The sequence below is a fragment of the Mus musculus genome, chromosome 1 (genome assembly GCF_000001635.26).
Source record: "Mus musculus strain C57BL/6J chromosome 1, GRCm38.p6 C57BL/6J".
Taxonomy (NCBI): domain Eukaryota; kingdom Metazoa; phylum Chordata; class Mammalia; order Rodentia; family Muridae; genus Mus; species Mus musculus.
The window spans coordinates 64,885,697-64,910,443 of NC_000067.6; the positions used below are offsets into that span (position 1 = coordinate 64,885,697).

The window sequence follows — 24,747 nt, forward strand, 5'->3', positions numbered from 1 at the left end:
CCCTTTATTGGCAAGATGATTTAACACTCAAATCCTCTATCATAAAAAAGCTCTTTCCAAAAAGAAGAACTTCTAAATGAGAATTGGCCTAAGGAAGAAGCTATACTCTTAGTAACCTAATAGAAGACGTCAATGGTGTTCTTGGGTAGGAGTTTCTTCTTCTGCTAATCTAAACATGGAGTCACAGTTTAACACCAGGTGTGTCCCAATAAGTAGCTGAGCTACTGCCCTTACGAACCAAAACATGAAAACCAAAAATGCCAGAGTGCTCTGCATTATTTATTTATCATTATTGTGTGAGTATGCAGCTGTGGATGATTGGCGGGGTGGGACGACAACATTTTCATGCCATATCTTACCAGTGAAGGTCAGAGGACAACTTTCAGGTCTGACTTTTCTCCTTTCACTGTTGGTTTTGTGGATTGTAGTATGAACTATGGGCTAGCCTAGACTGGCCTAGAACACCGGGTTAGACATATGCACTACTATACCTGGTCTCATTGCTCTTGTACTGCATAAACAGAACAGTTTATGTCACAGGGGCTCAACATCAGCACTGTGCTTAGGTTTCTGATTCCTTGAGCTCTTGAGGTGTGTGAGCTGACCCTGCCTTCACAGCCCTGCAGTATACATGACTTAAGAGGAAAGAAGCCCAAGTAGAAACATGTCCCCTCCTCATCACAATAAGGAGAATTAGAAAGGACAGCACAATCCCAATGAAATTAGTTACAAACTAATGGTTACTAAATCTGTGAGTGCGCACATGCACTGACAAATGAGCACAAGTAATCTGAACGCTAAGTGTAATAGTTGCAGATTTGAACACAGCATGCATGTTGTCATAATGTAACAACTACCTCTTAACTGTACAATTACTGGATGTTGCTCGGGTTTGCATAATTCTGAGAGAGGATTCTGGAATACTGTCCTGGCATGTTCACCCACAAAACAGCGCTGGGTAAAGAAGTAATGGGCAAAGGAAATAAACAGTCAACCACAGGTGCAATTTGAGAGTGATGCAGGGGTGCTAAGGACCCCGGTTTATTAAAGGAGGAAAAGGCCAGAGAAAACATAGGAGGGCATGATCTTAGCATAACAAGGAAAGGAAAAAAGAATCTAGTCAGTTTTTCTCAATCTATATTCCCAGGATTACTAGTCCCACAGAAAAGATTTCTTCGGTGTTAGGAAAATAAATAGACTACATAGCACTTTCTCGGTGATTCAAAATGAAACACGTTCTCATATCCAAACTCTAGACACTTGCTTGGGTTAGGTTAAGAATGGAGCTCAACAGTAATGACAAGGAGGGGAGGAAGAATGGGGAGAGGAGGAATAAGAAGGGAAGGGGAAGACGAGGAGAGGGGGAAAGGATTCCCTACTTAACACATCCGCTCCTCAAGCCTATTTCAGTATGGACAGGACAGTTTAAGGATTACCTGCCTAACCCATCTCCTTCTCCAGTCTACTTCAGTATAGACGGCTTTGTGTGGTTCCAGTCGTGTTGTGGGCAGAAGAATGGGAGAAAGGCTGATCTATGCTCCACTCATCAACTGGAAGCAGAACAACCTTCTCTGACTTCACTGTCTCCTCTTACCAAGCTGTAAACTCATTGGCTCTTTCCAATCCTCACCAAGATGGTAGCCTTCCAACAGAGCCCTACTCACGAGTGCCAAACTTGTGAGTATTGCACAGAATCCACTTTGAAAAACAGTGAATTAATTCATTGTCTGTATTTACTCAAGTCTAGAGACCCCAGATGACTTATTTATGGTCATGTCATGGCAGAGTGGAACCAGGACTCAGAACTCTGGACACTGCTCTGTGCTCTGTAGTCTATAGTCTGTAGTCACAGTTCCTTTAGTTTTTAATTACTCTGCCATAACTTATCTGCTCACTGTTCTATAAAAGAAGTGCTCCCTGTCCCTCCTCCATCCTTCTTTCCTGTCAGAAGGCAGGTAGGCTGCAAACAGAGACAGACTATGATGCAATTAGGCTGTGCTGGCATGTACGCTCACATTTGAGCTCTACTCTAAAACAATGACAAACATGCAGAAGTATTTCATGTCCAAAGTCAGTTTTGTATTTATGTAGTTGTTTAATATCTTGCCCACTCCACTGAAGTAAAAGTATCCATGAGGGCAGGACCCACGTTCCCTTTGAACCACACTTACTTCAGACACAATTTTAACAGTTTGGTTTTATTTCTAAGTTTAAACACAGTTAGAGTCAATAATGAAGAAAGAGGAAAGGCAGCTAGAGGCAACAGTTTGTCTTGAATGCCTCTCAAGATGGAGAGATAGGCTTGTGTAACATGGAAAACCCCTAACTAAATGGAATGTGAATATTCAGGCTAGGACCACACAAAACATTCTTTAAAGCATAACTATGGGGAAATGGTAGGAGAGTTGAGTATTTTGAATTGTGTCTGATTGGTCTGAATGGGGAGCAGAAAAGTTACCTTCAAAGAGAATTTCATTAGAAAATGGCTATAGAATTTAAGGATAGGTTTAACTCCTCCAACCATGAAGCCCAGTTCAGTCCGTAGCACAAACACCAGAAATGGATGCAATCCTGCTTTTGAAAGTAATTACAATTACTGATACTCCAGAGGGCAGCCAGGAAATGCTAAAGAAGACAGTTTCACTCTGCTCTGCAAAACCATTTTTTCAACGGGTAGTCAAGCAGTCACGTAGTTGCTATTAAGGACAGTAGGCAGATCTAACAGAACGATGTCTGGATTTAGAAACTGATATGTCTAAATTGATCCTCACAATTAAGAGCATTAAGCTAATTCCTGGTATCTGAGCAAAGATAGACAGATGCTGGACTAAATGGAATATAGTTCCTCAATGCCAGTGACAGATGATCCAGATAAAATCAACTGGCTGTGTTCCTGCAGTAAAATTGTCCCTGGTCCACTGAGAATGTGGGAAGCAGAGATCTGACTCCTCATGTGCAGCGTGAATGAAGTGAGTGTACCTAATAAATATCTTTAATGAGCTACCTATTCCCTCAAATCAAGTCTAGTTATTTAAGGACCACTACAAGATGGCCCATCTTACAGAAAGATCCCAGCCTTCAGCACCAGCTAGACTGGTAGTTTCTGCAGTCTTTAGAGCTCTCTGTGAACAGCCATGGCCCTCAAGAACTATGCATGCATTGGCTATTTGCTGTCAGTGCCTCCTTTTTACTTTTGCTCCATTGACTAATAGGCATTCTGCTTTCAGAGAACCACAGGGCCAGGTCTACCTCTCTCAGTGTTAGCTGTTAAAGCTCTGCTCCAAGCATATTAATGTAAAGTGAACTCAGCCAGCCTGCCTCCCTACATATGTTTTTATCTCATACACACACGAATAATATACTTATAGTCTATATTGGAAGTGTCAAGTACAAGATACAGAAGGAGGCCATGATAACTGTCTAGGAGAGGAAGGAAAGAATTAGGGGAGAAAATAAAGTTCAAGTCAGGTTTTAGGATTTGCTGGGCTAGGTGAGGGCAAAAGAAAGCCAAGAGATGTGAGCCAGGCTGGTAGAATAGGGATTCAAAAGGATAGAAGGGATTTTCTATCTAGGAAGGAAGAGACTAGTGGGAATGGATGTGGAAAGGGAACCAGAGAGGGACTAGAGATTGCAAAGGGAACTGTACTAATTCTGAAGAGAGTTATGGGGAGGTCTGGCACTAATTGAGCACTTATAATACACTGGACACTGTGCTAGGCCCTTCTGTGACTAATGCAAGTAAAGAGCAGCGTTATGGCATATTACTATTACCTCTATTGTAAGATGAAAAAATAAGACATGGCTGAGTAGGAAATGCACCTGAGGTAAAGACCATTAGGACCAGAAGTAAGGGAAGAAGTACCACTAGAAGGCAGCCAACTTCTGTGTGACTGCTCCTGAGAACATGTGTGTAGTCCTCAGAGCATGTGTGTAGTGGGGCTGAGAGCATGACCTCAAGTTAAAATTAAGTCTTGGTTCTTGTATTGCCAGGACACATGTACCATTCCCACACTGGTAGAGGGAATAATCAAGGATGTCTTCTATGCTTGGCAGTGGAGATATGGGGCCATTCGTACGACTATGAATATCTCCATCTGCAATTGCAGGCAGTATGCATTTGGTGAGTATGATGAAGGCCATGGAGAATGTAGGGAGTGTTGAGTCTGAGGTGCCCATGGGATAGGCTTCACTCTCGGTCATTCACAGCCACTTCTGTTTACATAGTTGGTGTGTGTCACCAATTGTGCTAAGCCACACCTCTCTCCTCAGCCCACCCTCACAGAGAAAACACATAGCAGGCAATTAATTATATAAATAAGGTGGAGATGAGAGTACTAACTCCCATTCTGTAAGTACTGATCACACCATTTCTTACATTTTTGATTGTGAGTCTAGCTAGGCCATCTCTCCAGCCCATTGGTAGTGCTTTTCTTTTTAAACTAAACTAAAAACTACTACCACCACCATCACCAACAACACTGTAATTAAATGTCTGTGTGGAAGAATGTACACGTGTGAGTGTAGGTGCCCAAGGGGTCCAGAAAAGGTGTCATGTCCCCTGGAGCTAGAGTTACAGGCAGCTGTAAACTGTCTGACTTGGGTGCTGCGAACTGAACTCAGGTCCTCTGCAAGAATATTAAACATTCTTAACCACTGAGCCATCTATCTAGCCCTCAAACAAGAGGACGGGGTCCCTGAGAGAGCTCAAGTCACCAACCTTTTTGTGTTTTTCTTTTAATAACCTACTCCACACAACTCTCAAGTATAAATGTGTGCATTACAAAAAAAGCACAGTGCTTACGTGTGCTGGGCACCAGTCTACTATCTTCACATATGTCAGCCATTCAACCAGTGGGAATATTTAAGGTGATATTATCCTCATCTTTTAAACAAGAAAACTAAAACACTGAGAGCCTAAATAACTTACCCAGGTCACACGCCAGTAAGCGACAAAGCCAAGACTTGAACCTAGACAGGCTGGGCTCATTTTATATATTAGCAAACTGAAGCTTGGGAGAGTTCAAGGAATTTGTCTCCCACTAACCAAACACTCGAGACAGGGCTGAGGCATTCTTTGGAGAGATGTCTAATTAACACCAATCCACCAGAGTTGGTAAAACCATGATGGGGAAAAGAGGGCTAAGGCTGACACTGGAGCAGAAGAATAAACCTTCTGTAAGAGGAGTATGGCTGAGGACCATGCGGCTCAGAGAAGCCTGCAGGTAAGCTGATGGAGCTGTTTCCTTATCAGCCAGTTTTCCTTATTAGCAGGAGAGAGTTTCCAGAGAAACCCAGATGGAAACTCAATCTCTTAAAAATCACACATATCGAAACCAAGAAATCTGACCAAAACCACTGGTGCAAACAGAAAGAACTTCCATGAGCTTCCAACCCGTCCCACAATCTCAGACTCCTTTCTCTCATTCTGTGGTTCAGCCACTGGCCAACTCCCCTGCTGTCTACAGGATGCCATTCTCCCTCTCAACTTCATTATTCCAGACTCTCTCCTCTTTCCTGGGGAGTTCACACCAGCTTAAAAAAACCAACATGCTATTATTTTTTTCTATTAAAACAAAAAGTCAAACCCAACTGACCCCGCTCCCCTTTGAGTCCCTCCCCATAGTCTTCTTCCCTTCTGAGTAAAACTTCTCCTATTCTTGTCATTTCTTTCTTTCTTCCTATTCTATGCTGAGCCCGCTCCAGTCAGACCTCACTCAGCTCCTGCCTTTCCATTCAGTCTGCTCTCATTAGGGTTTCTAATTACCTCCACATGACTGAAGCCAATGGTCAGTCCTCAGGGCTCATCTTTCGTGACCTATCAGCATCTGTCACAGTTCATCTGGAAGCGCTTTCTTCACATGGCTTGTCAGGTTGCCTGGGCTCCTTCTACCTCACTGCTCATTCACCGCTGGTCTCCTGCTACCCTTTGCTGCCCCTCTTCTCTCTACCCTCTTACATCAGGATGACCCAACATGTCTTGAGTGTTCCTCTTCCCCTGTTGACTTACATTTTACAGCTAACAACTGTGCTATTCATATTAGTTGGGTGTCTCCCTTATCTGCTAGTCATTATTGTGCAAAGCTCTTAGCTTATCCCAACATTTCCCATGAGCTCCCATTCTTTAATAAACAGGAGCTCTGCTAAGGGCTTGAGGATCACTAACTGTACTCTTCCTTCAGGGGACTGCTACTCAGAAGTCCTCATGGCTTCTCCTAGAATTCCAGTTCCAAGGGCTGAACGTGCTTGAAGACTGGCTGGCCTTCACCTGAATCAGTGCTATTTGATCACAAGAAATACTTTGGGTCACAAATGTCTTCTCCAGAGATCAGAGGCATGTTCAGTCTTCATTTTCTAATAAAAATCCAAGAGAGGCCTCCAACTTTACAGAATTCTCTTAACACCTATAGTTAATTATCAAGACCTAGAGGCAAAAACTTATATAGACAGATAAATAGATCAAAAGATATACATATATTTTAAAATTAAGAAATTAAGAATCAGCTGGGCAGTGGTGGCACACGCTTTTAATCCCAGCACTTGGGAGGCAGAGGCAGGCGGATTTCTGAGTTCGAGGCCAGCCTGGTCTACAGAGTGAGTTCCAGGACAGCCAGGGCTACACAGAGAAACCCTGTCTTGAAACCCCTCCCCCCAAAATGAAGGAAGAAAGAAAGAAAGAAAGAAAGAAAGAAAGAAAGAAAGAAAGAAAGAAAGAAAGAAAGAAAGAGAGAAAGAAAGAGAGAAAGAAATTAAGAATCATAATTAAAAAACTCTTTAAACAGTGAGATGGGTAAGAAGCATTAGATAAAGTCTGGTGGTACAATTGGGCATGATGGATGGATGGGATGTGTCTTGTCAGCTCAACTCTGTCAACTAGAGACAGGGGGAATGTAAATTTGGGGCCAATCTGAACTACAACGTGAGATCCTGTTTTTTATTTTTGTTTTGTTTTTATAATACTATCTAATCAAATTTGCCTCTGTTATCTTTAAAATCCACCTGACAATATACAAACACCCAAATTGCCACCATTAAGTGTACCCAAGGTTGGCACCTACCTTGTATTTTGAGGTGTCCCAGTTGTGAACTATGCGTGCTGGGATGAGAAAGCTGTCGTCCACATGGCAGCTGCTGCAGTAGTACCACCCGCTATAATTGCACACCTTGGCCTTTCCGTTAGAGAGACCAATAGATCGCTGGCACCCTGTTCAAGGCAAAAGACAGACTATTACTGCTGAGGCTTACAACCCTTAAGTTCAATGGCGCCTGTAGCAAAGAAAAGCTGCAGACAGCACATGGACCCATGTGTCCCCTCCTTCCAAGCCTGAGAGTCTTGACCTCCTGAAGAACAGACACTGTGTCACCTAACTAGAACCTTGTCCTTAGTCTTCTCTGATTCAGTTTCTTCTGCACATGGCTCCCAGGGAGCAGTTTCTCCACAACGCTACCTTTATTTTATCACCTTCTTCTTCAGAAACTAATTCATACTACATATTTAGCCAGGAGCTTCTAATATAGGTTTGTTTGGCTTACACACATCTCTGAGAAAAGAGACCTCTTTTTACTGATGAAAAACCTGGAGCCAGGGATATGGTCTACCCCTGCAGTCCCAGAACCTGGGGCACAGATCTGGGGTTCAAGACCAGTGTCAGTTACATGGTAAGATCCAGAGTTCCAAGCAGCCTGGGCAACGTAGCTAGCTCCGGTCTCAAAGAAACAAGACCAGGAGCTAGGGATATAGCTCAGCGGGTGACAAACTTGCCGAGCATAGAAGAAGCCCTAAGTTCAACCCTCAGCAAAGCATAAAACTGTGATATGGTGGCACACGCATCTAGAGACATTTCAAAGGCAGAGGGAAGAGGATCAGAAGTTAAAGGTCATTTTGGCTATATATCAAGTTTGAGGTTAGCCTATGTGACTTGACATTTTGTCCACAAAAAGAAAATCAAAACTAAACCAAGACAAAAATTAAAACAATAAAAGGAAGAAAAGGAAGGAAGGTAGGGATAGAGAGAGGAAGAAAGGAAGGACTTTTCGATGTGAAATGTGTTATGAGAGATTACTCAGCAAATCAAAGGTAGAGCTTGGATCTGGTGTCAGCTGGTCTAGTGACGACATGACCGCAAACCGACACACAGCATTTCTTTGCTTGAAAAATGTCAGTGTAAGGAGTCTGGATTTGACTGGCTCTACCTTTGCAGCGCTCCTTCCTATGCCTCTCCTTTGGATACATAACCTACTTATTCCAGCCCAAGAGCTTTCCACATCCACCGGGTAAACCCAGTGTGCTCTCTGCACCCTCAACACAGCAGACACGGCAGCTTCTCCCAATGCCTTCAGTGCTTGCTGCCTCAACAAGCCTTGCCAGCTACCAAGGCCACTGGCTGCTGGTAGGGAACTGACCGTTAGTGCCCTTTTCCTCTCCTGGGGGTTTCCTGATTCTATAAGCATTGTCCAGGCACTGTCAGGGCACCTGGCAATAACCAGGGCCCTGCTCCCAAAGACACCAGGTTGCCTTGGTTTCCTGTTATTAACACAGAAACCCTGGCACAAGCATCCTACCCCTCAGAGACCCAGCAAGGCTGATGAATACTATGCAAGCAGCATCGCTATTCTGAGGTGTCTTTACATCTCTCACTGTAGAACTCCTTCCCATGAGGTGGCACTCCTCACGGCTGGGTGTCAGAAATAGAGAGAGATCTGACACAAGTTCATGACCTAAGTATAAAACTGAGCTACTCCTCCAGTGATGATGATGACTGCGATGATGGATAATGTGGCAATCAGTGTTAAAAACCCACGACCGTTACAAAACCACATTTATTTAATACAAACTGCCTACCTACAAAGATCCACATAAATTCTGTGAGAATTCCACAAAGCTAAAAGTTTCCATCACAAATAAGATGCCATTAATCGCCATTCCATTTCACGGGACATCCTTGTGCTGAGAACTTAATCCTGTTTCTATCAGCAGAGAGGACTAAAACATAAAATTCCTAGTGGCATACTCCAATAAGTAGATCTTCTCCTAGGTTTTTTTTTTTCCTTTTTTTAAAATTAGGTATTTTCTTCATTTACATTTCCAATGCTATCCCAAAAGTCCCCCACTCCCCCCCCCCCACTTCTTGTAGTTCTTAAAATTATTATCCTTTCTTAACTTCTGAGTAGCAACAGAATCATGATGGGCCCACTTTTGAGGCTGGCCAAGGAATGAGAAACTCTGGGCAGATGATGAGGGCCACAGGAGCGTCTATCTGCTGGAGGAGATGCTGTCGCGTCCTGGGGAGTAAACCAGGATGCTTCTTGCTGCACTTTATTCACCTGGCATTGAGCACATGCCTCCTCAACTGTGATGCATTTTTATGGGCCTCTCCAGCAAGGCAGACTGTAAACTTCTCAGATATATTTTTTTAACCTCAGCACTTAACAGAGAGTTTAACACATAGTAGACAACCAATAAATGTTTGTGTCAAGGCACGATAGTCCTGGGCAGAACTAGGAACCCTCTGGCACATACAACACACCTACATATAAAGGACTGATTTCCTATACCCCTCCCCAAAATTGATCCTTTGAACCTTGTTGCCTGCCTCCTCAAATAGCCTGCTTTCATTCCTATTCCTATTAAAATGTGGTGCCTATTCTAAAGCCCGTTCCTGCTCCTGATAATTAGCAGACAGTCAAACTGAGTAAACACTGAAAACACATAGTGGCAGAGCACAATCAAGAATGTGTGAGAAGACTTCTGAGTGCTTTGAGAAAACTCCAAGAAACCAAGACACAAACTTGTGGCCCGAGTTTCTTTATAACCCTGGACTTGTTCTTAGACAGTGTTTGTTTACTCTTCCCAGGTGTAGTGGATAGGAAGGGTTTACTTCAGATTACCATTACAAATGGCTATTGTCATTTACTTCTATGCCTCTATGGAAAACCATGTTTTTCCATATAAGTTGTCTGATGCTCTGAATAGAGTTGGCTATTGTATGAGACTTTAGTCTGCCTTATTTATCAGCTCCATTCTCCCAAGTCCCACTTACACCTTAGAGCAGTAAGCAGAACAGAATTTGATCTTCCTAATGGATTAGGAGGTGACTGACCTTGCAACACAATCAGGATCATCGCTACAGGCAAATTCCCACCACAGAAAACTGTAAAAATTAATTAGGTAAGTTTGGGATTCCAATTGTTTGGTGTATATTAAATACTAGTAAGCATCTCCTAGATACTAATAGATATTAATAGGCTTGCCGGTCTGTAATTTTAATGACTTTACTACAATGTCCTATAACATATATATGCAACATTTTAAGAAACAAATTTGCATGCAGAAATATGCATAAGAAAACATATAGTCTAAACTTGTTTATTATTTCAACTGGGCACACAGGCCCTAAGTGGATATTCAACTACATGTGCCACTGAGACAAGCTCAGCACTCTCAGAGCTCCACACAGGTTTCTGAGCTCACAGAAGGTAAGGAAGAGGGCTGAGAGAACGCAGCTAAGGCTCTCTGGGGTTTTAGTTTAGACGTGGGCAACACTGTAACTCCTACCCGAGTGAAGGTCCTTGAGCCTTCACTGCTTTCTGTGGATCGTGCTGTCCCCTCAGTCCTAAGTCGTTTCCCACCTGTCTGCATGCTGGAGACTACTTTGAACACTTGGTGCACAGAGAAGTGCTAATCCAGAGCCCTGGGAGCTAGAGCACGGGGGAGCACTCTTGTCCAGGGCATGCTGTGAACCTGACCCATCCAACTCTCTAGGCCTACTTCCTCATAATAAAATAAACTGGATAGCTAAGATCGGCGGACAGTCAAATTCAGTGAGCATCCAAGTTTTCTAGCTGTTTGTGGCAAATGTAGAACCCACCCCAACACGATTCTGATTTGGTATAGATGGAGTAGGACCCCCAAATCCATATTTCTCATGAGCATGTTTCCCTTCCTTTCCAGGGACTCTGATGGATAAAGGCTGGGGCTGGTTCCCTGGGTTCTCAAAGACCTCTAAGGTCCCTTGAAGCTCTAAATGACAGTGCAAATTATATTGTCATGTCTTCCAAAACTAATAGTTCCAGTTCTTGGTCATCACTATGGAAATTTCTAAACCTCACCGTGGAAAAGAACCCTGAGCCCAGTCTAGAAGTGTGTATCCCCATAGTATGGATGGAACTGAAGATCGTCACGTGCTCTGCAAGAGCTCTACACTCAGCGATCCCCAGAGCTCTCAGTACTACCGGGAAGCCTCCTGCTCAGCTGAGAGAGAATTAAAGCTCTTTAGCCTTGATTTCAATGTACTTTCCTTTGAAAGAGACAGGGTGGTCCGGAGGAAGATAAGAGGCTACTGACCTGATATAAAGTTATTGTCTTCCAGGCAGCACCTATCATTTGTTTCAAGAAGGAAACCCTGCTCTGTTGATTGACAGCGAAATTTCCTTCACTGTCATACTGCAGGTCATGGACTGAAAACATCTGAAGCAATTCTTCACAAACAGGCACAATCTGGGATTTTAATTTATCATTGTGTGTGTGTGGTTTTCAACAGGGGAAAAGTGTGCTTTCTTAAAAATGACTGTTAAGAAACATTTTTTTCAAGAGTGCCAAAAGTGGACCCTGAAAAGCAACATTATGGGGGAAAATAGAGCTGAAAAGTAGACAGACAATAATTAATTGAAATAACTAATTAGGGCTTATTTACATATATTTTTATGTACTTTCAAACAGATTTTCAATAACTTTCTAAATTCAAGGGCATTTGTGGAAGGGGACACTCTACATGTCAGATCAAAGCAAACGCATTCTCCCAGGTTCTTTTTGAAACTTTTCAGAGTGTTCAATTCATAAGAACAAAAAAGTATTTCACAAGAGAGCTCACTGGCCTTTTTCCCCTGCTTCCCACCCCACTTCACATCTTTAATGAACACAACTCTGAGAGTTTAGCTCCCCCTAATACTCCTTTGGAAACAAATGTTACCATTTACCCAGAACCCTGTTTGGTGCATATACAGCCCATTTCGCAAACAGTCTTTACTAAGACATCCAAAAGAGTCTATCTAGGCTTGGAACAGAAATTCTGGCATCCTTTTCCACAAAGCACAATCTTTCTTCTCACAAATGTACCTACTTAGCTTGGCCAGCTGCAATATGGAGTTATTGAGGCTGAGGTCTTGAGCAGCGGCCAACAGCCTTCTCCTTGCTTAATAGATGTCAACTTATGTTGCCTACCCTAGACCAGGGCTCCCAGAGGCCTGCCAGGGAAGGAGAAGAGCTGAGGCTGGGCCCATTCCTAGGTGAGGCTATGTCACCAAGGAAGTGCTAGCTATTCCAAGCCGCTGTCTATCCTGCAACATGAGCATGCATACACTTCCATGAGGTCATGGCAGTATTTTGCTTTATATTTAGCAGGTAGAAATGCCCTAAAGAATAAGAAATAGAACAAGAAGATGAAAGAGAAGTAAGTGCTTTTGCAAAAAGGGAAGAGAAAACGCCTGAGGGTGGTGGTGTGTAATTCCAGCACTTGGGAGGAAGCGGCAGGAGGATCAGGAAGGAGTCCAAGGCTAACCTGGGCTATCATTTAGAGACCCTAGCTTCTAAAACAGGAAGGGAAGAATGAGACAAAGAGAATACATTTTCATTTTCTCTGTAAAAACAGAAAAAAACAAAAACATAAAAAAGCCTACCTAAGACATCATGGTGTTTGTAATCCCAACACTCCAGTGACTGAAGCAAGAGGATCACATGAGTATGTATATACAAGACCCGGGCCTTAAAAAGGGATTGAGAGAAAGGGAAAAGCAGACGGGAATTTGAAGAGTTTCCCAGCAGCCTCTTTTCCATAGCTTTGGACAGAATGCAATGTCCACGACCAGGCTGTGGAACAGGCTCTCTATCCTGCTTTCCCTGCAGTGTCCTGGCAGGATCCAGTGAGCTGCCATAAACAAGCTCTATGTTAAAAAGCTCTGTGCGGCTTCAAGGCCTGGACTTTCTTGAGACTATATTTTTTCCCAAATGAAGCAGAGGTCCAATGACTTGGTATTGTACAAGTATTAGGGGTGGTAAAGACCAGTGATGTGGTTCTGTGGTTGAGCCCTTGATTAGAATGGGTGAAGGTCCTGGGTCTGACCCCTACCCTACATCAGGTGCTGAAGAAAGAAATGTCCAGAATTGGGAGTAAAGCCATAAACAACGTGGCTTCCCTAGCTTACTGTCTATAACCATCTACTAGTTAGGAGTCAGTGTTGAGCTGGACATGTAGTAATGCACGCTTTTAATCCTAGCACTTGGGAGGCAGATCTCTGTGAGTTCAGCATGGTCTACATAATGAGTTCCAGGACAGCTAGGGCTACACAGTAAGAGTCTATCCCAAAAACAAACAAACAACAAGAAGAAGTTTGTGTTGAATATATACTTAAAAAAAAAAACTGCTATATTTGGCATAAATGAGATGTTGTTTATCCAGCCTGGGATTAGCCAAAATAAAGGCAGTGTTTAAATGAAGGACTGTCTAATATAAGCATGAGCAATCTTTTCAATGTAAAGCTGGCATTAAATAAAGTTGAAGCAAAACAAACATGAGCCTTAGCATTGTATCCTGCACAGCAGAAAGGAGTGGCTACCCAACACAGCTCAATTAGCATGGTAGAAATGACCCTTTGCAATCCTACTTACAGAATGAAAAAGGGTTCAGAGAATAAAGGAATCTGAAAACACCTACATACAATCACTGACTCAACCCCTTTCCTGTCTCAAATATCCAAATTATCTCTGGGTCTCTGGAACAAGTCAGTAACCCACAAAGAGGAGGGAATCTTTTTAACCATAGAACACATTAAGACACTGAACATTTAGATGAAGACCATGGCACATAACACTGAGTATGTTCATGTGGTTTGTTATAAGACAAACAGTATTCATAAGCATCTGAAAACTAAGGAACAAAAGGAAAACTCAATCTTTTGCCACTATAATTACTAATATGAAGAGATGGTTAAAATTATAGATCCATTTTAGACTGCAAAGGTTTCAATTTATATCCTTCCTAAGGTTTTAAATACTTTAGTAGTGAATTCTCTTTCTAGGGCATGAAAACTTTATAGCTGGTTGCTCCCAGATGCTTCCAAAACAAAACAGGTTACTGCCAACGTCCTTGGTTGTTCAACATAACAAACTAAATGGTAAGGCCCTATAGCTAAAGATATCACACACTTTGGTTGCTAGACTGACTAGAAAATGTCCTCCTTCTGGCTAACTTTCACAGTGCCACAAGGTACTCTGTAGGCTGTTGGGGCGTGGGAGTATTTGTGTTCCATCAGTAGTCTTACCCAGTGCTGAGTCCTGCATACTACAATACTGATCTGCAAGGCAAGATGTACTCACTGGCCCAATAGCGGCCTGTTTTGTTTTTAAATTGATTATTTTCTTTATTTACATTTCAAATGTTATCCCCTTTCCTGGTTTCCCCTCTGAATAATCCCCTCCCCTATCCTCTTCCCCCTCCCTCTGCTCACTAACCCACCCACTCCCACTTCCTGGCCCTGGCATTCTCCCACACTGCGGCATAGAGCCTATATAGGACTAAGGGCCTCTCCTTCCATTGATGACCAACTAGGCCATCCTCTGCTGCATATGCAGCTGGAGCCATGAGTTCCACCATGTGTTTTCTTTGGTTGGTGGTTTAGTCCCTGGGAGCTCTGGGGGTACTGGTTAGTTCATATTGTTGTTCCTCCTATGAGGCTGCAAACCCCTTCAGCTCCTTGGGTCCTTTCTTCATTGGGGATCCTATGCTCAGTCCAATGGATGGCTGTGAGCATCCACCTCTGTACTTGTGAGGCACTGGCAGAGTCTCTCAGGAGAGAGCTATTATCAGGCTCTTCTCAGCAAGCACTTGTTGGCATCCACAACAGTGTCTGGATTTGGTGATAGTAAATGGGATGGATCCCCAGGTGAGTCAGTCTCTAGATGGTCATTTCTTCAGTCTCTACTCCACACATTGTCTCTGTAACTCCTTCCATGGGTGTTTTGTTTCCCCCTTCTAAGATGGATAGAAATATCCACACTATGGTCTTTCTTATTCTAGAGTTTCATGCGGTTTGTGACTTGTACCAGATTGGCAGGATTAATATAGTAAAACTGGCCATCTTGCCAAAAGCTATCTACCTCTTTAATGCAATCCCCATCAAAATTTCATAGATTTAGAAAGAGCAATTTCCAAGCTCATCTGGAATAACAAAAAACCCAGAATAGCGAAAACTATTCTCAACAATAAAAGAACCTCTGGTGGAATCACCATGCCTGACCTAAAGCTTTACTACAGAGTAATTGTGATAAAAACGTCATGGTACTGGTATAGCGACAGATAAGTAGACCGATGGAATAGAATTGAAGACCCAGAAATGAACCCACACACCTATGGTCACTTGATCTTTGACAAAGGAGCTAAAACCATCCAGTGGAAAAAAGACAGAATTTTCAACAAATGGTGCTGGTACAACTGGCAGTTAGCATTTAGAAGAATGCAAATTAATCCATTCTTATCTTCTTGTACAAAGCTCAAGTGCAAGTGGATCAAGGACCTTCACATAAAACCAGATACACTGAATCTAATAGAAGAGAAAGTGGGGAAGATCCTCAAAGATATGGGTACAGGGGGAAAATTCCTGAACAGAACACCAATGGCTTGTGATGTAAGATCAAGAATTAACAAATGGGACCTCATAAAATTGCAAAGCTTCTGTAAGGCAAAGGACACTGTCAATAAGACAAAAAGGCCACCAACAGATTGGGAAAGGATCTTTACCAATCCTAAATCAGATAGGGGACTAATATCCAATATATATAAAGAACTCAAGAAGATGGACTCCAGAAAATCAAGTAACCCTATTTAAAAATGGGGAGTAGAGCTAAACAAAGAATTCTCACCTGAGAAATACCGAATGGCTGAGAAACACCTAAAAAAATGTTCAACATCCTTAGTCATCAGGGAAATGCAAATCAAAACAACCCTGAGACTCCACCTCACACCAGTCAGAATGGCTAAGATCAAAAACTCAGGTGACAGCAAATGCTGGTGAGGATGTGGAGAAAGAAGAACACTCCTCCATTGATGGTGGGATTGCAAGCTTGTACAACCACTCTGGAAATCAGTGTGGCAGTTCCTCAGAAAATTGGACAAAGTACTACTGGAAGACCCAGCAATACCACTCCTGGGCATATATCCAGAAGATGCTCCAACATGTAATAAAGACACATGCTCGAATATGTTCATAGCAACCTTATTTATAATAGCCAGAAGCTGGAAAGAGCCCAGATGTCCCTCAACAGAGGAATATTTACAGAAAATGTGGTACATTTACACAATGGAGTACTACTCAGCAATTAAAAACAATGAATTTATGAAATTCTTAGGCAAATGGATGGATCTGCAGGGTATCATCCTGAGTGAGGTAACCCAATCACAAAAGAACACACATGGTATGCACTCACTGATAAGCGGATATTAGCCCAGAAGCTCGGAATACCTGAGATACAAGTGGCCTGACTCTTATGGCAAGGGTGATTACCCACTTTCTGATTGGATTTCAGGCCAGGGCCACAAGAGGAAATTTATGCCTGGTACTGAATACCTCCCCCCCCTCCCAAAAGAGCCGGGTGTGGTGGCGCACGCCTTTAATCCCAGAACTTGGGAGGCAGAGGCAGGCGGATTTCTGAGTTCAAGGCCAGCCTGGTCTACAGAGTGAGTTCCAGGACAGCCAGGGCTATACAGAGAAACCCTGTCTCAAAAACAAAAAACAAAACAAAAAACAAAAGACAAACAAACAAAAATCTATGGGTAGGGAGGTCATGGAACCTATGAGGAAACCTATTATTGTTTTGGTAATTACTAGTGTTATCAATCTGTCTTCTAAATATGTTTATACTCACAGACTAGTGCTGTTCTCAACCTTAGTCAGAGAAACTTCTGTTTGCAGTGGAACACAGTGTAAAGACTCATAAACTAATGGAAACGATGAGAATAAGTGCTGCTTAGCATTCGGCCCTAAATGGGCCATCTATATCAATACCTCACCCCAACCCCCAGGCTAAAGAACCATCACAGAAAGGAGAGGTGGAAAGAACACAGGAGTCCGAGGATGGGGAGGAGTGCTCTGAATGCTGGCTTCTGGAGATGACCTGGCTATTGTACTCAGAAACTAGCAGCAGCTGGGTTTGCATAAACAAGACCTGCACAGTATCAAGCCAGTCAGCATTCCAGTATGGATAGGGGAGGCACTCACAAAGCACCAACCATTCATTGCTGACAGGTTTTTGGCAGTTGATGGATGCTTGGGAAAAAGAGAGTCCATTTTCTTCATGGCGCTGGCTCTGCTGGATGGATGGCTCTGTACCCAATGGGCACAAACAGTACTAATAAACTGGACTCAACTGAGCCACAAAGGAAAGGAAGGAGGGAAGGAGGGAAGGAGGGAAGGAGGGAAGAGAAGGGAGAGAAGATAAAGGCAGGAGGGGAATGAGTTGGAAGGTCCATGGAGGGGGGAGAAGGAGAGTGAGTGGGAGGGCTATGACCAAGATACCTTATATGTATGTATAAAACTGTCAATGAATAATGAAAAATATTTTATTAAAAAATTACCTTTATAGCTGGGAGAGGCTTTACAGGCTTAAATGCAACCCTAAAACATATTTACCAATTGTTTCTAAACCTATCCTAAAGTCTCTTCTGTTTATTACAGAGTAATTTTTGTCTGGTGGATTTCATTTTATGTTCATCTACAAGTTTACAGCACTGGAAGATTACACACAGGGAAATGTCACTACTTATTGGCTAGAACTTGGCTCATAAAGTTCTGTTGTGCAGTCTGAGGCCTGACACGTGTTCAAAAGCATAAATTAGGCTTGGAAAGAAACTGTCCCTACCATGGTTGACACACTTAGGTTAACTTGAGTTGGCACTTGCAGAATGGACTGCAGCTGTTGCTAGCACAGCGATGTCCTTAAGAATATAACAGGAGTGAATAACTCCTTTGGGAGGGCGGGGGATGCATGCACTGATCCAAGGAATTTTCCATTCAACACAGCAATGTGACAAATGTTACTTGTAAAGTACTTGTACTGTGCCTCGATGCACTGAAAGAGTTTCGTGCCCATTGTATCTGTTATATGAGAGATGAGGAGACTGGAACCAGCAGACAGCAACCATCAAAACACAGGCTACCTACAAGTTATCGTTGTGTATTGACTGATTGATTGATCTGCAGAACTATGGCATCCAAAAAAGTCAGCCACTGGATTTTTTTTTCTTGTCTGAATAGGATCACAAATTTCAAGCATGCTGTAAGCCGTTAGGTGAGGCTTTCATTTGGCTTGAGTTTTCTAGTTGGGGGGTAGGTTTTTGTATTGACTATTTCAAAGCTGAATCAGTTTTGATGTGCAATATGTTGACTGTACTAATAGTAGTGTAAGAACTGTATTTAAGAAATGAAGGGAATATCACATGTCAGATGATTGATTACTGCTCACTGAAAATATAAATTTATTAAATTCTACAGTATTTGTCCAATCTTGTGGAATGTTGTTATTAAGATTATAAATCATGAGCTAGAAAGATGGAACAGCAGTTAAGAGCATTTTTGCCTTGCAGGGACTCAGGTTTGATTCCCAGCTCCCACAGGATGATTCACAACCATTCCTAACTCCAACTCCAGGGCCTCTGATGCCCTCTTCTAAGCACAACAGGCCCTGAGAACAGGTGGTGCACTAACATACATGCAGATAAACACTACCATATAAAAGTTAAAATTTATAAGTTAAAAACTGTTTTAATTATAAACTACATGAAATAAATTAATAAATACTGTCGATTCCAACTCATGGTGAGAGATGTCAGGATTTATTGGTCTTTCAGGCAAACAATGATTGAGAACCTAAAGTCAATATTTAGTCAAAATTTATCTTGAAAGGCAATAAATCTTGATTTTTGCTAAGGCGAGTAAGCAAATACTGTGTGCCATTCTAGGGAGTCTGACTGCTTTTCATCTACTAAGTATCTGCCTTGAGTTGTAAATAGAAAGACCTAGGAGAGATCTGCACTTCCAAAAGACAGGATTTGAGTGCTAAAGTTCCTTTTCATTTTTCTTACGAGACATTTCAGTGGCGGGGTGTATATTTCATAATGAAAGGTTACAATTCATCTTCTAGTGTATTTAAACCAGTCCAAATGTAGCAATTCTTCCATTCTTGTTTTCCTCTTAAAGTCAATGACTTGACTTTACCAATTACTTCTGGTTGTTGGATTTTGAGGGAAAGGATTTTAGAAAGAGTCATGTCAGTAACGACTCAAGTCAGAAACCAGAGCATGCTTGGAAACCACATGCTCCAGTCACCCTAGTGACACTGCAAGGAGAGGTGCTTGGCAAAGAACTTGGAATGCTAAAGCACACGAGGGCCTGCTCGGGCAGGGTGATCTAATGGTAGAAAGGTCGGCTAGGGCTGTCTCGAGCAGGGTCCTCTTTGAGAGGGTTCATGGCTAAGACAAGAGCGGACAGGGAGAGAACCTGTTGGGCCTTTCAACTTGACTGGGCCTTGGCCTAGGAACAGATAGAGAAGGGTGAAAGTATGGGCAAGGGTCTGTCAAAATGACCATGATGTTCTGAGCCCCCGACTGCTGCTGGGGGCTCTAAGAGTCAGAAACAGGTAGTTTGGAGAGAAAGTGGCATTGCACAGACCAGGCCACTACAACAAAGCATCACCTGGGCTAAACTGACAGACACATCATTGCTAAAACCTGTGCCAGTAAAACAAGAGAGTAAAGTCAGACATCTCTGTGCTCACTTCGTGTGCCAGTGGTGGCTGTAACGTCTACCAGGACATGGAGAAAGCCCATCTACAAGCTCTGCTTTCTTACCCAAGGAAAATGACTCGCACTGCTCGGTAAAGAAGGGCCAAGGAAAAGAGGCCTTGTCTGTGTTGCGCCCTTGTCTTTTAGACAACCTGTTGTAACTTTGGGGCTTTTTCTTCACAAATTAATCCTTTTGGTGACTCACTTGTCCTCTAAGGACTCTTATTTGAAGACCACTGGCCACAGGGGTTACTGCTCCTTGAGCATAGCTTAGCTCCTCCTTTGACAAGACTGTAACACTGGGCCTGCAGCCCTGTGATCCAGATCAGGCCCACCTCAGTATGTAAAAGGCAAAGACTAGGCTCGGCTGCTTAGGAATTACACATTGAGAGCTGGACAAAGATGTGTACTAAATAAGTTGCCTCACTGGAATGTTCCTCTGAAATGAGCTTAGCCCAAGCAAAGAAGAAATAGTAATGCTGACCCGTCTCTAAATTCAGGACCTTTAGCATTATTTTCCATGTTGAGGATATTATATTAAAGTATTCTTTATCTTAATCATGTGGGTCTTCTGGAAGATCCCATACTAAAACAAGAACCTGGCTCACCTTCTCTTAGTCCCAGCCCTGCTCCAAACACTTTATCTTGCCAATGTATGCTCCAATTACGTTCTTTCTACAGAGACTTCCCCTGGCATTTAATGTTCTGCTAAATCACCACTAGCTCTCTCTGTGTGATTTCCTAGTTACATTTCTATTATGATTGGTCTCAAAGGTCAACAACCTTTTAGCAGCTTAAAAGTTGATATTCTCCATTTTGTTTTTCTGAGAAACAAGCTGTTTCTACTCTGTCTCTGGACCTTATCTTTTCTTCCAGCTTGGATTTAGAGGTCTCTACTTGCATTAGCCCCATTCAGTCTGTGGCTTAATCACATGTAGTGTTGCATGGCAGCCCCTCTGACTTCCCCTCACGTCTCTCCCTGTTCTTAACACTGCTTCTCTTCTCTCATACTGCATGAGGTCTCATCTCTTTGAACTTTACAGTATCTTTAAAACACAATCTTCCTTCTTCTTCCCTGACAGCATCTCTCAGAGTAATGCCTACTTGAGCTATTTCAGTAATGACAACAATTTGATAAAATTAAAGTCATGAGAGTGGACCCAAAGAGTACTAGAGACAGTCTCAAAATGGAAAAAGATGACTTTCATCAGGTTCCTATCAATCCATACTTGGATCTCATTTTCATCCCGCACCAAGTTCCATATGCCTTATGAGTTTTGGAGACTGTCTTGCCTTGCTTCTTTCCTTTATTCCTTTGTTTTATGACTTCTAGGTTTTTCTGCTCCTCTTAAAACACATCTATGACCATTTCCAAAGCTAATATTTTAACTAAATGTTTGGTATTAAAGCAAGGCTATTTAATCTTTTCATTTAATAGGGTAGGGAAAATTAAAAACTGCCTATATAAGTAGAAAATACCTATTTTCTGGTCCCCACTTTGCCATTTGAAAGGAATTTCTTAGCATAATAATCCCTAATTCTCTCCCAACCCCTAATCAGAACTCTTCACAGACAGAGAAATGAGGTATCTAACTGATTAGTTTACTTCTTAAATATTTATATATTAGTGTGTGATGGGAGGGGGTACATGTACAACTGTGCAGTAGCAGAAGTCAAAGGACAACTGTAGGGAACTGGTTCTCTCCTTCTACCTTTACATGGGTTCTGGGGATCAAACTCGGGTCACTAGACTTTCCTTTGGTGGCAAATGTCATCCATCTGAGGTATCTCCTAACAAGTGAGTTTAAAAGAAGGATCCTGGCATGTTCCACTTGACCTCAGAGAGCTGGTATTCTGCCTACTGCAGTAAGAGGGTATTATCTCAGGGATTCCAGCTGTGGCCAGATGCACAAATGAATCTAACTTAGGGGTTCATTAAAGAATAATAAATGTAATCTCTAAACAATACAATCTCTTCTTTACGGTCTCTTCTTTATGATGTCTGAAAGAAAAAGGAAGACACACTGTTTGTGAACCCTGTAAAACTCCTTAAGGTTCATGGCTAGGACAGAAAGCATCCACTCAAGGTAGGGAAGGAAAGAGGAAAGCAACTGGCATGTGCATGATGGTAGGATTATTGGTAGCTTCAGGAGATGCCAGGAAACCTTTGGCATTATCTGGCACCTTTTATTCAAACTAAAATCCTTCATCCTAGCAATGGATGAGAAATATCATCTTCCCAAAGGTGGCCCATCCTTTGTTAGGCTACAGACTTCTCTTTATCTAAGACATCACCAAAGAACCTCCCCATATTTTCTGGGCAAAAATACAGTGGTACAGTATTGCTGAGTTAAGATATTTGACTTTGGTTTGGCTAGAATTTCGTAATACATGAACTGTATACAGACAAAGTAGCTAAACCTTCCCCCCAGGACAAAGTGTTGATGGTGCTGACTCACAAAACTGGAAAGGCTGGCTTGAGGCTCTAAGTCAGTGGCAGGCTACCAGTAGGAGACCATGCTTCTGTGCCCCTAATTTATTACGTACCCACTGAGTCTGGATGCCTCCCAGCCACACATCAGGTGTGCCTATTATTCTGTGTGGTCTCTAAGAGTCTGGGGCTTGAGAAGGACATCTTTATTGATGAAATAGGAAAAAGAGATCAAGACTGTCAAGATAAGTCCGATCCTCTAAGTCAGAGGCACAGGCCTGGTGATTTGAAAGGACAGTAACTTTCAGCAAGGCTTTTGGTTCAGCCCCATATGAATTAAACGGGGAAGACATAAGCTTTGGTGAATATGATTTCTAGTCTTGTTGGAAATAGCTTCGAATCCACATCTAAAATCTTGGAACCCTAGTTTCTGTGGTATATTACATTTTACACAACAAATTACATTTTCTTTTCAGTTAAAAGTAATAGAGAAAAGCAATTTAGCTCATTATTTTGTATATATTAAAAAATAAGCACACCATTTTAAGGTAAAACTTGAGAGTGGTATCTGCATTAGAGCAGCTGGTGCTCTGGAGAGTGGCAGGAGGTGGACAGAATAAAGCTGATAGGTTCTAGCCTGACTCTGAAGCAATTTGGCCCCAGGAGTGCCCAGGAAAATACCATCCAAAATCTCCTCTCCTAGACAGCTACAGTCTGTGTTGAAAGCGGGCTGATTTAAACAATGGAACAGGTAAATGCTGAGGGCTACTTGTTTTCCTAGGGGGAAACCACATACATCACGTATCCCTCTTCTAGCTAGGTGCCATTTTGGTTTCCGAAATGGTTATATACTACCCTGTACTGCTATACAATAACATGTGTGGTCTTTATCCCTGGATTCTGGCAGGGAGCCAGAATTTTCCCTAAATGATACAAATGCCTCTGCTACTTGTGAGCCCATTAAATTACACCTGAGTTTATAGTAATGAAGCCATTCAATGGCTTTAGGAAGAGAGCTGGTCACCAGAAAGATCCACCACATGAATAGAGCAGGGTCTGCTAGTCAGCCTGACCCCAAGGGAGAAAGAGTGGCTAATGATTGAGTTCAAACATGTGGCTGATGAATCAACCTACTTTACCTATGTCATGGAATTGCTGTGCAAACAGCAATTTTGTACAGCATGGGTATGAAGTTCCAGGGAGCTTCCTCACTTTGAACAGATCATGTGATGAGATGGTGATGCACTCTGATTCTCCAAGAAGAACAGTCTGTCTGTCCATTTGGTTGCTCCTGATTCATGTTCTTTATAATAAAACCATTAATTGTAAGTATAGCTCTTTTCTGAGTTCTGTTGGTTGTTCTGGCAAATTAGTATGAGAACCCCTGAGCATTTAGAGCCAGTCATCGTGAATGTAGCCCAGTGGTCCTGGACAACTGTAGCTGGCATGTGAAATGGAATAGTTTTATGAAGGACTGGGTGTCATGCTTGAACTGCAGTGAATAACTGAGTTGAAACAGAATAGGTACACACGTGTCAAGTAAGTTCTGATAATGCAGTTCCCAGAAGGGGGCAAGCCAAGTTTGAGAACCCCTAGTCCATGGAGGCAGGTTAAGCACATTTGGAAATGTTACATGCTTATCCCTCATATTAGCACAGCGAAGCTCTGAAGTCACGTATTGAAAACTCAGAAGTGCCTAGAAGCTGCAAGATGTAGAATCATCTCAAGTTTGGCATGAGTAGGTTTTACACTCATCATCTACTAAACATTTTAAACAACTTAGACAATTTAGTGGTGAACGTGTCAATTTGTTATGCGGATGACTCCTGTCTGAGATCCCTAGAAATGGTGGGAGAGCAGCAAAGCCAATGTGGGAGTGCTGAAGGAAGGTCCAGATAGTTCACCAAAACCGTTCAGTGCACATCTACACTGCACCAGATGCAGAGTTAGGTAGATGGCAATGAACATGATGAATACAGCAACTGCCAGGGCAATATCTGCAGCCACATTCAGGAAGCATACATTAAGCAAACAATTACACAAAAAAATCTTACAATCTCAATTGTGAATAGCAGTTGAGCAAGGGGCACTAAGCTTGCATTACAGTGAGGGGATTTAGAAAGTCCTAAGCAGTTTGAGGGGTTGCAAAAAGTGCTCTTGAGGACTTGAGGACACTGACCTGAAATATGAGTTTGGGTAGCACTGGGAGCCGCACTCTCCAAAGAGAATCAACTGGCCATTTGAGAACTTGGGAGCGGGTACAAGTGTTGAGGAAAAGAATGAATCCAGTGCTAGAACTTAGGCAAAGGGTCTGAAACCCAGTGGACAGGCCAAGATGCAGTAGGGATGCTGAAATTCAAGACTTACAAGTGGAAAGCAACTGAAAGTTGTAAATAGGACTGCCTGTAAATAGGGCCAAGCTGAACTTTAACATGCTCACACTCATGGCAACTGATATATCACACGGGAAAGTTAGAATGCAAGGCTACT

At 42.5% G+C, this 24,747-nt stretch overlaps 1 protein-coding gene and 1 long non-coding RNA gene across 4 annotated transcripts in view; one reads left to right on the forward strand and one right to left on the reverse strand.

The window, feature by feature from the left end:
• Plekhm3 (pleckstrin homology domain containing, family M, member 3) overlaps positions 1 to 24,747 on the reverse strand; it is a 167,705-nt gene that overhangs the window by 96,577 nt on the left and 46,381 nt on the right. For all 3 annotated transcript variants that reach the window (XM_006495983.4, NM_001039493.1, XM_006495982.2), the window contains one exon: positions 7,056 to 7,201. In XM_006495983.4, the coding sequence (XP_006496046.1) occupies positions 7,056 to 7,201 (146 nt within the window). The remainder of the gene's footprint in view (positions 1 to 7,055; positions 7,202 to 24,747) is intronic.
• On the forward strand, positions 1,158 to 11,032 carry Gm51628. The gene is made up of 3 exons (XR_003947840.1): positions 1,158 to 1,677; positions 3,991 to 4,120; positions 10,949 to 11,032. It is a non-coding gene; the product is annotated as a predicted gene, 51628 (long non-coding RNA).